The sequence below is a fragment of the Puntigrus tetrazona genome, chromosome 15, assembly GCF_018831695.1.
Source record: "Puntigrus tetrazona isolate hp1 chromosome 15, ASM1883169v1, whole genome shotgun sequence".
Classification (NCBI taxonomy): domain Eukaryota; kingdom Metazoa; phylum Chordata; class Actinopteri; order Cypriniformes; family Cyprinidae; genus Puntigrus; species Puntigrus tetrazona.
In genome coordinates, this window is record NC_056713.1 from 18,671,581 (window position 1) to 18,686,946 (window position 15,366).

At 37.0% G+C, this 15,366-nt stretch overlaps 1 protein-coding gene across 3 annotated transcripts in view; it reads right to left on the reverse strand.

Moving 5' to 3' along the window:
• Nucleotides 1-15,366, reverse strand: part of pds5b (PDS5 cohesin associated factor B) — a 28,314-nt gene that overhangs the window by 989 nt on the left and 11,959 nt on the right. For 2 of the 3 annotated variants that reach the window (XM_043259040.1, XM_043259041.1), the window contains exons 13-33: nucleotides 13,226-13,339; nucleotides 12,676-12,757; nucleotides 12,514-12,562; nucleotides 12,266-12,405; nucleotides 12,058-12,173; nucleotides 11,873-11,978; nucleotides 11,186-11,346; nucleotides 10,804-10,927; nucleotides 10,497-10,655; nucleotides 9,442-9,510; nucleotides 9,071-9,207; nucleotides 8,422-8,545; nucleotides 7,764-7,968; nucleotides 6,072-6,186; nucleotides 5,646-5,778; nucleotides 4,790-4,909; nucleotides 4,262-4,324; nucleotides 4,035-4,177; nucleotides 1,232-1,696; nucleotides 607-702; nucleotides 383-494 (exon numbers count right to left, since the gene is read on the reverse strand). In XM_043259040.1, coding sequence (XP_043114975.1) covers nucleotides 383-494; nucleotides 607-702; nucleotides 1,232-1,696; nucleotides 4,035-4,177; nucleotides 4,262-4,324; nucleotides 4,790-4,909; nucleotides 5,646-5,778; nucleotides 6,072-6,186; nucleotides 7,764-7,968; nucleotides 8,422-8,545; nucleotides 9,071-9,207; nucleotides 9,442-9,510; nucleotides 10,497-10,655; nucleotides 10,804-10,927; nucleotides 11,186-11,346; nucleotides 11,873-11,978; nucleotides 12,058-12,173; nucleotides 12,266-12,405; nucleotides 12,514-12,562; nucleotides 12,676-12,757; nucleotides 13,226-13,339 — 2,833 coding nt within the window. The remainder of the gene's footprint in view (nucleotides 1-382; nucleotides 495-606; nucleotides 703-1,231; nucleotides 1,697-4,034; nucleotides 4,178-4,261; nucleotides 4,325-4,789; nucleotides 4,910-5,645; nucleotides 5,779-6,071; nucleotides 6,187-7,763; nucleotides 7,969-8,421; nucleotides 8,546-9,070; nucleotides 9,208-9,441; nucleotides 9,511-10,496; nucleotides 10,656-10,803; nucleotides 10,928-11,185; nucleotides 11,347-11,872; nucleotides 11,979-12,057; nucleotides 12,174-12,265; nucleotides 12,406-12,513; nucleotides 12,563-12,675; nucleotides 12,758-13,225; nucleotides 13,340-15,366) is intronic. The other variant, XM_043259042.1, reaches the window with a different exon arrangement.

A 15,366-nucleotide genomic window follows, 5' to 3' on the forward strand; every position in this document is an offset into this window, starting at 1 on the left:
CTAGATGGAATTATTGTCAACTATTATACTCAAATGTTTCATTTTCTGCCCAATTAATTTTCATGACCATCCAAGATTACTAGACAAAGAATCTATATATTTTTAAAAAACTTAAATTTCCAGAGCAGCTTACTAAGTGGAACTAATATTTGCATAAAATCACTACAATTAGAAATGAATATTTCTTCCCAATGAATTTGTATGACTCAATTTATCCAGGATTATTTGAAAATAACAATCTTTTTTTAAATCTTCATATAGACTTAGATGAATTTCACAGAAGTTTGCTCAATTTAAACACTTAGTTTTTTTATTTTGATTGCACTGATTCAGTTTTCCCTAGTTATGTTTTAGTTTTTTTCCCTGGGGAAAGGAAACTCACTTTAGGTGAAGAGTCCATTGACTCATCCTCTTCCTCCTCACTCTGCTGGGCTGTGTCCATCTCCTCTTCAGACTCCTCTTCCTGGTTGGCAGCAGCTCTTGATCTCCCACCGCTGAAACAGATTGCATGAGTCAAATAAAAGCCACGAAACAGACCCAGACACATGTACAGACTACAGTCAGCATCAAGGGAAAGTGTCAGAAAGCTTTTAGCGACACGAGCACCTGGCTTTCCTAGCTGCTGTCTGTGACTTTGGAGGTCGTCCTCTCCTCTTCTGAGGTGTGGACTCCACTGAATCGCTGGCGGTATCTGCCTCCCCTCTGCCAATAACCATTTCAAATACACATGTTAAGAATAAAGGGTGTGTGGTTATTAAGGATATTCAGTACCAGATCATCTATATTAACTCATTCCACATCACTGATGAGATATCTTTAGCGGGGAAGCATTGTCTCTTAATTGACGAGATAAGTTTTTACAGCAGTCCCCCCTGTTCTAGATCATATTAAAGTTTATATATGAGCATTTTGAATCTGATCAGGACAAAATAGGCTAGATAGATTGATAACCTGTCGAGTATGAATGTATGTGTTCATGAGATGCATATACTTTTTTTAATCTTGAGTGTGTGTGTGTGGGTGTGTGTGTGTGAGTGTCTGATTTAAATCCAATTTAAATTATTCATACATTTGTTTAAAAGCAGAGGCTCTGATCTTTATTTTGATATATAATAATATGTTCATATATTCGTAGCAGAAAATGTTTTGAAGGCCGTCAAAAATTTCTGTGAAAAATCATCAAAAAAGCTGGCAGTGGGAAAGAATTGAAAGGTCATTGGCGGCCACTAACCTTGGTTTACGTCCTCTTCTGCCTTTTGGCTTCGCTTCCATATTCTCACTGCCTGCGTCATCTTCATCGTCCTCCTCTTCCTCTTGCTCATCCTCATTTTCTTCATCTGCAGGTGGAGCAGTCTTCCTGCGACCCCTCCTGCCCTTGCTGGGCGCCTCGTCCTTCGAGGCTGCCGATTTTGGGGGCCTTCCTCGCCGGCCTTTCTTGGGCGGGCTGTTCTGTTCGTCTTCGGTCTCCATGGAGGCCTCTGCCAGGCTGCTGTCTTCGCCCCACTGGTCCTCGGCATCGTCAGTGCTCGTGTTGGCAGCTTTCTTCCGGCCCCTCTTGGGCTTGGACTCCTGAACCTTGTCGTCCTGATTGGCTGCAGTACCCCGCTTTCGCCCCCTGCTGGGCTTTTCTGTCTCGGATGGGCTCTTCATTGAAATGTCTTCATTCTCGCTGTGGTCCACATCAGCAGAGTCAAGCCTGGGTTGAGAGAAGAAATCTAGGTTTAAGCCCTTGCAGGACTTACTGGCATGGTGCCAAAGATATGTTGGGTGGTTGCTAGGGGTCAGTGTAAGGGATATTTTTTAGCATATTATTGCTCACAGTCAATATATATACACACACACACACACACATACCATTCATGTACATAGCACATAGTGCAAAAATTATAACTTTGAATTTAAGGAAGTTGGTAGAAATGTTCTCAAAACTACTACTAATTAAAGCGACAAACTTCAAGGCTCATTTTCTTGGTCACAAGACACCTACGGGTTTGGCTATTATAAATCTCAAGGGACAGCATGAATCATCTCAATGCCATCAAGCAGTACATCCCCGAGTGCTCTTTCGATGTGGCACAGGTAAAAGGAAACAATTATTATGCTTTCATGACGCAGATCCATTCAAAAGAATCTCAATGATGGCTATTCAGAAACAGAGCGTCTCTGCGACTACCATCGCATGCCTGCCCTTCATGCAGGGATGTTGAAAGGCGCTATGATTATTAAGAACCGTGACCTCAAAAACAGCTCGTTTAGCACACAGTAGGATGTTAATACCACAACCAGACTTTGCAGTATGAAAATGACTTTTAATAATATCCAAAATGAATTCAGACGAGGCTTGCAGACAGCTCAGAGTTTATAACAATATTACAGTTTTAGGAGAGGGTGTCTCATGTTATTTATAACAGTTGTGTGTTTATGCGCACTACCACTGGTTTTATGGGACATCTGGAACAAATTTTTGCTACTGAACAGATTATGCTACAAATATGTAGTTTTTAGGGATGTGCTAAACTACATATTTTACATAAGTGGCACACAGAGCGTGAAAGCCATGATATGGTCACCATTGTGGGATCAGAATACTGAACGAATTGTTCATTTAAGGGTAGACGCTGCAGGCAAAAATGTGCGCCTGTCAAGTTTTAGATTTTGGGCTTTTTGGTTTTTCATAAAGTGTTTTTATAGACTAGCGGAAAGAAAACATCCTAAGAGAAAATGTTATGCGTTTCTTTTATAACACTTCATCTATTTGTGTCAAAAGATTTCAATTTACAATACCTATTTTTAAAAGGCAGTTTTCTCTCCTGCACTGAGCCATAAATCTCTACTTCAATTACACTTAAACACACCAAACTTTATATTTGTATTCCAGTCTGCATCCTGAAGGGTTTTTCAGAGGGATTTGTTCATGCAGAATTTGCTTTAATACATACAGCCTTTTATCCCCAAAAAATTATGTTTTCCATTTTCTGAATTATGGAGTGACAAAATTACACACCCCAAATTCCCTCTGTAAAAACGTTTGAAGCTAATGTAAAAAAAATTTAATAAAATTTTTTGAAACTATGTAAATTTCATGTATGTAAATTTGCACATATTTCTTTAAATAATGGACAATTTGCATATTTAAACCTAGGATTTCAGAAAACTTCCAATACAATTTATTATTATTATTTTGAAATTATCAATGTAATCAATTAACTAAGCAAGTAAAAGTAAGTAAAATGAGTTTTTCTTTTTACCCCATTTACCTGCAGTGACTCACCTTAAGTTGGTTATTATTTACCGGTTTACCCAAATTGCCAGGCATTCATAAACCTCACAAAAATTACAAAGAACTCTGTATAGCTAATAACTCTTGAAAAATAGCATAATCTTTTACTATTTTTGTCTTTATGCATCATTCTTCTAATAAAAAGACAGCGAATGAAACGAAAGAAGCTATGAGGGAACCGGTTGCTGTCTGTCAGGTATAAAACTCCAACCAAGGGTAACATGCTGATCCAACAAACGCGTTATATGGTTATCTTTATCATTTAAAATGTTTTTAAACAGTATATTATGCGCACCAAATCAATGATGTTAAGAAAAATATATTAAAATATATTAATACAATTTAAAATATTTTTTCCCCCCTATTTTATAACATTTATAAATGTAATTTATTTCTTGGACTTAATTCTATTAAGTGGAATTTTCAGCATCATCAATCCAGTCTTAAGTGTCACCTGATCCTTCAGAAATCATTATAATATGCAGATTTGGAGCTCAAGAAATATCATGTTGAAAAGAGTGACACTTTATTATTAGTAGTAGTATTATTGTTTGTATAAAAAAAAAATAATAATTAAAAAAAAAATGAATTCTTTGATTCATAGAAAAAATAAATAAAAATAGCAGCACTCATCTGAAGCAAATTAAATATTATAAACATGTTCAATGTCACTTATGACCAACTGAATCCTCGTTTAAAAAGAAACATTACAATTAAACAGTAATGTAAATCAAATCGAGTCTGTGACACTAACCGTCCTTTACTGCGGCCAGGAGAGCTGGGGTTGGAGTTACTGCTGGCATTGCTGATGGTCTCCATGCGTGAGAGTTTGGTCTGCAGTTTTCCTGTGGCGGACAGGGGCTTGTTCACAGCACCCAGCACGTTTGCTGCCTTAGGCTGCAGAGAGAATCAGGCAGTCAATCCCACAGTCCTGTCGGACCCAAGAAGGTTAAAAAGACAGAACAGAGGACAAATGCGTACCTTTCCTGGGGTAAAGAATGACTTCATCTCAGGAGGCAGGTAGTTTTTCGTGTTACTGAAATTCTGAAAAGCAGCAAGGACAGATTTAGTGAGCGATTGGGAGAAAAAACAATTTGAACAAACATTTAGTTTGAACTTCAGATTTGAACTGCCAACTGAGTTTAAAGTTTGTACCCACAGCAGGACTTCTACAACTGCTGACCAATCACTTTCTATGACTAGATCAAGACTTGAACATTTTATTTTTTATAGAGAAAGCACTTAAGAAAAAGCTTAACTAGAAAATGTTATACACCAGATACATTTCAATGACTTTTTAATATTCCATAAATTTCTAACTTTACAAGTCAGACTTCTTAAATGTGTGCTGCTCATGATACATAAATAAAGAGCTCCTGTTCATAGGAGATACAGGTTCAAATCCAGTCATAATCCTCTACTGCCCCTCTCCCCATTCACTCTCCTTTCCCTTTTAAAAGCAAAATAAAATCCCTGATATTTCTATAAATGGAAGTCCCACATAAGCACCTTGTCTGGTTGTGTGAAGTAGCGTGCAGGCAGAACGGGATCTTTAGGCGACTCTAGACTGTACGTGGTGCTCTTTGAGATGACGATGTTCATGGCTACGTCACACACTGTGTACAGTTTCTGCAAAGAGAGAGAAAATTGAGAACGGTATAAAATTATTTACGTTTTACATTTTCACAGAGCAATATATACTAAATATTGTCAATTTTTCCCAATACTAGCAGAAGATAACAACAGGACGATGTAATGAAAAAACAGGGTCAATGCATTCAGTGAATTTCAGTGACTTCCAATTTGCATGTTTAGCTTTTAATATAAATATTTATATTTGTAGAATTATGTTGCATTTATATGGTTAATAAAAAGTAAAAATTGTGATCGTGAAATAAAATTTAAATTTATTTGTGACAGCAAAGCAGATTTTTTTTTTAGCAGTTATTACTGTCACGTGATCCTTTAGTAAGAACATTGAACATTGTAACAATGATTTTGTGAACAAGAACATTTATCAATGCTAATACTGACCCCAAACAACTGAACAGTAGTTTTTGTTATATTATGATTACGACTATTAATATTCTTCTATAAAAAGGATTTATAGGTTTCTAAGTTTATTACATCTGTGTGTATTTTACAAACTTTTGAAAAAATTTTGAAGATTATCTAGGGTAAAAATGTCTATAATAAATCATAAATCAGTTGTGTTCATACTGACTGACTTTAGACCTTTCCATGTTTTGTTATTAATGCATTTCCAGTTCTGACAATCATTTATAATTTAAAATCCCTAGATATGTTGTTTATTAAAGCAACATTCAAATAAATCACATGAGAAAAACAAAGCATCACTCTGGACCTCATTAATCTTCTGATCATCCGGACACTGTCCATCTTTTGTCTGTTTTATGTTTTCCACCATTTTTCTGATAAACGCATGGCTGTTGTTTTCATTTTTGGCCATTAGGATCTCCAAAACAAACCACAAAGCCCTGAAGGAAAAGGAAAGATATGAGAGGGAGAAGAACGGAGAAAGAAACATCATTTTCAAGATTAAAGGCAGATGGCAGCTCTGGAACACCATTTATCAGTGTTTTCGGCAGCCTGCCAAACATCTAACAAGCTGCAGATTTTCTCCACTGTTTATGAAAATTTGAAGGGCAACATATTTGTAACAAATATCTCATCCAAATTACTCATCTGACATTTGCAAAGCTTGAAACGACAACTTAACGAAGAGATAAACATTCTCCAATTAAAGATGTTAGAGAAGCCGAAGACTCACTCTTTGATGTCTTTGAGCTGCTCGATGTCCTGGACTTTCACGTAGTCCGGGTCGTGGACCAAAAGGTGAATTGCATATGGCACCACATACTCCGGCAGGAGCGATATCAGCTTTTCTGCAGTACACACAAATGCTTTTTATGATAATGGGAGCGTTATAAAATCTGGCCATATTCCAGGACCCGCAATGTTTTACAATAGCCTCGGTTTGTACTGCGGCTCATGAATATGAATTGAATTGGAAAAGGTTCACATCCTCCAAAGGTCTGAAACTAACAAATCACGACTAAGCTGATGTGAAATGAATTCGTTTAAAAAAAAAGCAACAACAATGGACCGGCGAATCCACCTGACAGGACAGACATAACTACATGCTCTTTTGCATAATGACCCCGATGAACAGTTGAAGATTTCATTGTTCTGGAATATGCATGAATTTTAACTAATAAAGATCACTAGCACAAAATGCACCACAAGGACCCTGATCCTTATTCATGAATGACTTTTTGTATTTGAAAGAGTCCTCCTGGTAATAATGAAACAAATTAATCAATTCATTGTGGTTCTCTTTTGAATCAACCCAAAAAAGGTCACCATTTAAAATAAATGATTGACTGGTGTTAAGATCCATTGTGAATCTATTTAGAATGGAATTGTGACTCCTTTCATCAAATCTAAATGTATTGCAAGATGCCTAAATATTTACACTTGTATTAGACAGACATGAGTTTTTTTTCCCAGTGATTCATTTCACAAACAACAACATTTGACAGTTTATATAAGCTGACTGAAATTATTGTGACAAATGGCACACAAGCCACAAATTATGTCGGTAACACTTTCTCTGCTTTGCCCGCCCAGAGAATTTAACAAACGAAACCAAATTGTACACACTTGTACACTCACAAGGATGGACGATCTGAAAGGATTGTTACTATGAGGTGAATCAGATCCCACGTGTATAGTAATGACAAACTATACTTTATTGATCCTTTCCTGGTAAGAAGTGTGCAAACTCGAGCATTTCTGACATTGTTTCTGTTCAGTCCGCTCGTTTTATAGTGGTTTACCACAGCTTTCATTGTTTTTTTTTTGTCAGGCAGTGACATCTAGTATACGAACAAATTTCTAAATTGAGGCTGTTACGTTGATTTTGGCACCCAGCATCACAAGAATATATTTTAAGTTCCTTATGTAGCCGAATCCATGTTTTGAAAGAGCTGCCTCAGTCTTCCCTTTGTTTTCCAGCCAGATAGTGCTGTGACATAATTGTGACGTCATTACATTTGATTGGCCTGCTTGTGCGTCATTCAGAAAAAAAAACAGGCCAATCAGAAGTGAGGCTAATGAATAGTAATTAGGCCAAAATTGACCTGTTTTTGACGAGAGCTCCTGAGAAAGGAGTTGTAAAACATATTGAGATGTTTTTTGTTATTTATACCACAAATATATATTCTTAAGGACATCAACACCAACATCCAAAAAGGTGTACGACGTGGGACCTTTAAATAACAAGAGTTGCTAATTCAAACAGGATGCATGGTTGCTCTTGAATGAATACACTTGTATAGCCTTATTATAAATCAATCACTTGTAATATCTTGTTATATGAAATAGATATGAACCAAATCTAAATTGGTTCCCGATTCCTAGCCCTTGGCTTCAGTGCAAAATTCTGACTGGCTCTTCTTACCGCTGACTGCTGCATGCTGTTTCAGGTATTCCCTTCGGAGGTTGATGTTTTTGACCAGGCACTGGCGGGCGTGCGCCCTGCGCTCCTTCACCGGGTCTTTGGCACACAATGTGAACACAGCCAGGTACTCCAGCGGCAGACGCAATCTGCACAGACCTTTGTGTAGCTTCTGGGCGAAGGCCTGTCGCACCTGGTAGCACTCGTCCTGGGAAAAAAAAGAGGATTCATTAGTTCCTGATGAGTCATTCAGCTGATGCTTTTATTCAGCGGCTTACAAAACACTCCAAGGATAGTAACCCTTGAGTAAGTGCCACCGTTTTCTTGTTCAGTGTTTACCACTCCTGGATCATCTTTTTATTAGGCTTTAAACCTACAAACGTTTGGTTTCCTGTAGATGTAGGAGAGACATTATTTTCAAATGGATTCAATCTGGGGTGCTGAAGCAGACTTCTAGTTTTATGTCCAGTTTATCTGACTGATAAAATCTAATTTCAAAGCGTGACCAGAACCACAGTTAATCAGTAGACAACCAGTCTGTTAGTCAAAGCAGAGTAACCCATTAAAATTATGTTAAGGAATCTTCTTTTTGACATTAGGATGAAAGATAAGTCCATCAGGGCAATATTGAGTCGGATAAGGAGCTGGTGGTTGGATTTACGTTGATGACGAGGGCGCAGAGCTGGTACTGCTCCAGGGTGATGATCTCATGGTAGCAAGGCTCCTGAGCGAGACGAAGAATGGAACAGCCAGCTGCCAGCCGAAGACGAGACATGTCCGGCTTACTACAAACATACAAAATCAGCACATGAAATATTATAAATGTGTATATAAATAAACAGTAATTCTAAAATACACCACTGTTTAAAGATTTTTTTTTTTTTACTTTTATTCAGCATAGACAGTAAAGAAATGCAGCAGCATAATTGATTTCAGCAAAAAATTGATTAAAAAAAAAATCAAAATCAACATATCAGAACTCTTTCTGAAGGACTAAAAATCAAGCTTTGCCGCCACAAGTGTATTTAATCCCAAAATATATTCAAATACAAAATTCATTTAATTTGTACAAAGATTTCAAAATATAAAAATTTTTATTGTATTTTTGACCAAATAAACACAGCCTTGGTGAGCATAAGAGAGTTTACCGGCTTTTGAATGTCATGTTTATTTGTCAGAGGCAAACACTTTCCAAATACTCTTAATGGCTAAAAACCGCAAAATGGGCTTTTATTTTGTCAGCAGTTTTTGAGGTCACCGCTCAGGACAGCTGGTAGTTAAAGGTTTGAAACTAAGCAAATGTCTCTCACCCCATCTTGCCCTGCTCCGTCAGATCACCGTCACTGCTCAGGATAGCCGTCAGCATTCTCAGAGTGGAGTTGCCAGATTTACTCTGGTTGTTCTTCACACCGAGCAGCCACCTAACCATCAGTTTCAGCCCCTGAATCTGAGACATACAGAGATAGAGAAGCATTGAACTCACTTTACTCATCAATATCGTCTCCTGTGAGTGCAACCTTTTTTTTTTTACTATGAAAAGGAGAAAAAGACAAGAAAAGAACCTGTCTATCCATATCTGTAGGGAAGCAATGCAATACTAGCCGAGATGTGAATCACTCTGGCACTTTCTTCAATAAAAAATGAATAATAAATGGTGAGTCAAATCTTAGCTGCTTCTTACCTTAGCCAATGTTTCAGGAGAGACTTCATCATCCGGGACCCATAGCTTAGTGGTTTTCTTGCCAGGAATCTTTGCAGCAAACAAAATCTAGATCAGTATCAGATGCCTCAAAACCCGAGAGTGAGGAGAATCCTTTATTGCTTGGTCTAAAAGTTTGCTAACAAGATTACGACTAAAAATAAACACACTTCTTGTTATAGAAGCGAGGAGACAAATGATGTGTCACACGTCTATGTATATTAGAGCACATGAATCACAGGAAAATGAAATAAAACTACGCCCAGGTCAATCAAATGAGATCAGTCAACAGGATATTAAACTTTCTCACCCTTTTAGCCTTATAATTACACTGGGTTGATTTAAGCCTTAAGCAAGCACATCTCCATGAAATCAAATTAATTCAGTAAGTTCAAATTAGTTAATGGTTCAGGCAAATAAACATGCATATTTAATGCCGTTCTTTCAAGCAGTTATGATATCCATTATCAGCGGGGCTTTCACAAGCCTGAAATTCTGGCTGATTTATTGTTATGTAAATAATTATGATTAATGATTTAAATGTCTAATGCTTTCCCTTTTTTCCTTTCTATTTTATGGTTCGTAACTTTCTTTTTTAATACATCAAAGAAATCTATTTACTGAAGAATTTGCTTAAAAGTTTACTTCTTTAACTTTTACAAAAATAAAACGGTAGTAAATAATAAACACTTGAAAAAGTAATTTCTATGATTTCAAATTACATTTAGTTTTTAAATTTACATACATTATATGAAGTAACATTTAAATCACATCTTAAACAGCTAAAATAGACAATTGTTCAAAAAGCTAAATGGAGCATATAGGGTTCACAATGCACGTTAAGAACATCACGCACACCTGAGGCCTTTACAGATCAAATCTGAGTTCATTTTGAGTGCTCGCATAATGCACTACTCCACCAGAAGGAGAGACATAAAATTGTGCATTTTTACGCAGTGCATCACATTGATTGCTGTGTCTTCTCATCAACATTCAGGCTATATTGCAAAACTGTAATAAGCAATGCCATAACTTACCCGGTCGTTCATTAGCAGGTCTTTAACGATGAAATTGGCCACTAAAGATTTGAGAGGAGCTGCAAACTGTTCTGGGGCCAGCATGGCCAGGTGTCCCAGCGTTGTTAAAGGGGTGATGAGCTGTTCCATGTTTTCTGTGTCTAGACTCTTATGCAGAGGCTGCAGCAAATAGAAAGCAATTGGTTAGAATGCCAGGTGTTTTTAAATGAGTATGGTAAGATCTCTGTGCCAAGGAAAGTTCATTTCAAAGGCACAGCAAAAAAAGAATGAAAGAAATCCAGATGTTGTTGGACTTTAACAATCTTACCTCAAATATCTGTGCAAAGTGTGTCTCTCTGTTGGAGAACATGGCATGGATGCAATGGATGGCATATTTGGCCTGGCGAGGAGGACCCTTCTTTGCTTTCTGCTGCAATACTGGTGAAAGGACTCTAGGGGGCAAAAGGAAGTCAAATAGGCTGAGTGAATGGCACCATCCAACTTTACGGATGACTGTACAGCAAAATACAAATTAGTTTTCCATTAAAAGTGACAGAACATCTCAGAACTCAAGAAATGAGAAACAGTTTGCAATAAGCGCTTTAAAACTTTTGAATTGATGGAACAAATCAAGCAGCGTCACTCGTCTTGAATAAAACCCAGATGTGCTATTCTGATCAGTGTGAGCCATCAGATGGGCTCAAACGTACGATTTGATCTGTGGGAAGCTCTCCTCCAGTTTGTTGCCGGTGTTTTTGAAGATCTGCAGCGCAGCCTCTGCAACCTTCTCATCGTCCATTTTCAGACAGCCCAGTAAAGACTCGAAGGTCTCAGCAGAGTGGAATGACACGGGGTGGGTGAAGGACAGGACCTGAGCATAAAGACATTTTACAGCTAAAGAAAACTCATACCTCAAACTTCTAAGAAAAATGTTACTTTGTATTTAATGTGTGTATTCAGGCTGGGTGATAGTGTCTGCTCTTATTTTACTGTGCCAAGCTAAAAGAAAAAAAAAATGTTTCTCTAAAAACGTTTATTGGCGTTTTTGATTTCAGTAGTAAAAATGCTACTGCACTGAAAGGTTTGACTCATTTCCATCAATCACTGCAAACTGTCTATAAACTATCAATAAAGTGATTTATTATAAATATTATTATTATTATTATAAATAATACCAGATGTTTTTGTTAACGTGTTTATATTCAGATTTTTAACAAATCAAAAATAACTGTTTGGTTGAAGTAATCTAAATTAAAAATATTTTAAATAAATATAAATATAATATGAAAATTAAAAACAATAAATAAAAAACAAATAAAATAGCAATATTATAGCAACAAATCAACTGAAAAATTCTGATTAAACTTAACATGAATGCAAGTAAGGTATTTATTTACCTTCAGCAGCTCCAGGCCAGCTCTGATCGCTTGCTCAGTCGGGACTCCTTCATCTTCATCATCAGCAGTTCCTTCTATAGATTTGTTTACCTGTTTGATAAGTGCACTGCAAAAAGAGATGAAGGAGTGAGACTGTGTAAAAATGATAGTACATTTATTCCCGGTATTTAACGGTCTTAATGTACCTGATGGATTCGGTGTCGATATGGACAGGTGCTATCCTCTCCAATAAAAACTTCACCATCTCTAGAAAAGGATTGCTGGGTTGTTTGGGGCTGCCCAGTTTTTTGGTAATTTCTTTCTGTGGGGTGCAAACACAGCCACAAACTGAGACAACTTCAACTGAGCATGTAAAAACAATTCTCCTACGAGGTGAAGCGATGCGGTACCTACCACGCAGATTTCGGCCTGCTTACACGAGCAGGAAGGGCTCACAAGAGTCTCCAGTTGCTTTCTGATCTTTTCATCCTCCTCAAGAACCTGAGCAAGCTTCTTCACAAAGTCCTGCGTCTTGCCTGGGTCTGGCAGGTTTCCTTCAACACAAAGATGGAGAGATGTTTCTTGTTACTACATAAAAAGGCAGCTTGAACTTGACAGCAGAATAATTTTAACAGCACTGCAGAGGAGACAACACGACTTACTTGTGATAACCATGACCTTCGAGAACACAGTCTTGTTGTAAGAGTCAGACTGGCGGAATAAAAAAAAATAAAAAATTCAATAATGTTTAAACAAGACGCAAACCAGGAAGATTTAGAAAAGCAATAACCAAAACCAAACAACTGTGAGAAAGGAAAACTAACCTTTGGCTGTTTAATAAGATCCAGGAGATCTTTGACGTGGTGTCTCAGCATGTTCTGACACTTCCACATTTCATTCAGAGCTCTATAGGAGAGAAATGGACAACAACACCCACCACAATCAACATTCCACGTCTGCAGATACATCTTTATGGGTCTAATAATGAGCTAGTCAACTTCTGCACAAGTGTGTTTTAAATCAGAGGTGCCCAAACTTTTGAATATAAAGGATCAAAAATCTAATTTGATTGAGTGGGCCAAAATATTTTTGCATTATACTCAACTATATTAAAATGCATGTTAATACTATAGAATATTTTAATACATTAAAAAAAATTATAATAATGCAATTATTGAAAAACAGTAACTAACAGTAACAAAAAATAAAACAAAAATAATAATTAGAAATGTGCATATGCTTCAATGGCATGTTTTTTCCTATTTTTTTGATATTTGATATTTGATATATTTGAACAAAGGTCATCAGGCACCAACTAAAAGCCTTGGTTTGGGCATCTCTGTTTTAGAATAAAACAAGAATTACTGCACCTACTTGACAGCATTTCCATCCAATGTGGCATATAAGTAATACAGACACTTCATTCGCTCTGTAGTCTCTAGATTGTGAGGAACAAGATATTGGGCGAAGATCCTCTCCACAAGCAACCTAGTGGGGAAAAAAAAAAAAATCTAATCTGATCTTTTATTTATCATACATATATATAAAATTTAATTCCATTAACACTGCACATTGTTTTCTTTAATATGCTATTATACAAACATAAATGATTTTTAGATGCCATTCAAGTGAGCTCAAATCTCAAATTGATGACCCAATCATAACACGAAATTGCATTTGCACAGTTGTCATTACATGCTGTAATGATCCAATAACATTGTAAATCAACTCATCAGTGAGGAGTTCAAAATGGGCACGTGAAAAAGCTGTACGCAACACACCAGGAAGGTTTGAAAATCAAAAGTACCATTCGTTGCAAAGCACAAAAACACCAACAAGGTCAGAAATGATTACAAGACAGGATAGAGAATCATGTTTAAAACAAAAAAGGCCGCAAATGAACTCAGCATGTGCATTTAAAATTCAAATGAAAGAAGTTGCAAGCCACAAATTGCAACCATCTTGGCATTTCTCATCTTGTGGCTCCAGTCTTGGGTCCAGTGTGGGGTGAATCAGTGGTAACAGTTTATTTGAAGCCTGAATATAATAAAACATTACAAAAGGTGTTCTTTGTGCATTATGATACTGCACAATCACTGCGTCTAATGGATCTACTTATGGACAGGCCCAGTGCTCAAAAAAAACAAAACACCACAACACTCACCAAACCTACATGCTATAGGCTATTGTATCAATGTCTGAGTATTAGGGATGCACTGAAAATAATCAGCTGAAAATGGCATTTTATGGCGCAGCCCACCCTCGTCATGGCGTGGTTTGCCGCTCCGTTCAGTATTCCACTCCACCGCTTCTGCTCGTATAGTTGCCTACAGCTCATGTTTAAAGTCCGCTCAAATAACAACGCTCAAAAATAGTCCAATCAAACAACGAGCAGACAGGAAATTTCTATGTAGTATACTTCTTCCTGTTTGCAATAGAGCTACTAGCTGTAACATTCTGTAGTACATCTGACGCTGCTCTCTCATGACGCCATGCTCTGATAATAAAAAAACGTTATATCTAATTCTGTTGCATGAAAACAAATAAAAATAATGTAATATTTTTAATATTAAAGGTAACGCTTTATAAAAAGGTTCTGATCATGTGTTAACTAACATGAACAAACAATACATTTATTACAGTATTTATTAATCTGGTTTAATGTTAGTTATTGATAATACAGTTGTTCACTGTTAGTATGTTCATTCAGAGAGCATTAACTGCTAACAAGTGCAAATGTCAATGCATTAGTAAATGCTGCAATTAACATTGAACAATATTAATAAACTAAGCTATTGTTGTTGTTTTTTTTTGTATCATTAAAGAATTCTTACAAATTCACTTAACATTATTGGATAAACTAACGCTAAATCATTACAGAGCATTTTCGGTTTTCGGCCAATTACATCCAGAATTTCAGGGGTTAATTTATTTTTCCCAAAACTTTTCCAGGCCTGGAAATTACCATTTTAAAATTCCATCACTTTTCCAGGTTCTTCATGGCCATACGAACCCTGTGCATTACAATACATTCAATGTGCAATGCAATGTTATTAATGCATTATATAAACGGGCTCCAAGTAACGCGTTCCCGAATCTGCATTAGCAAGCGGCTGTCTGGTGACATCACTGCTCTCTCTTTACGACAGTTCTTTGTTCGGGGAGCTCTGCAGAATCACTCAATACAGGTTCAGCTGAGGATTTTCACAGTTCTCTTGTTTTCAGCCAAAGCGCAGTCTCTCAGAGGAAATTCTTCTATATTCTCAGAAACATGCCCACTGGCTGTCAATGCATCTAAAAGCCTTAAAGAAATGACTGGATTTTTAACGTCAAGGGGACAACTGGCAGACTTTTGACACATGTCATGGCATCAGTACCACAGCAGAACTTTTCTCTGTAAACAGCAGCATCTCCAATCCTCCGCCCAGCAGTGGTCATTAAATTCCAGCAGCTTGTGAACGACCTTATAAAATCCAATTACACAACAGACCTCCTTCGTACAGCAGATTCAGTTT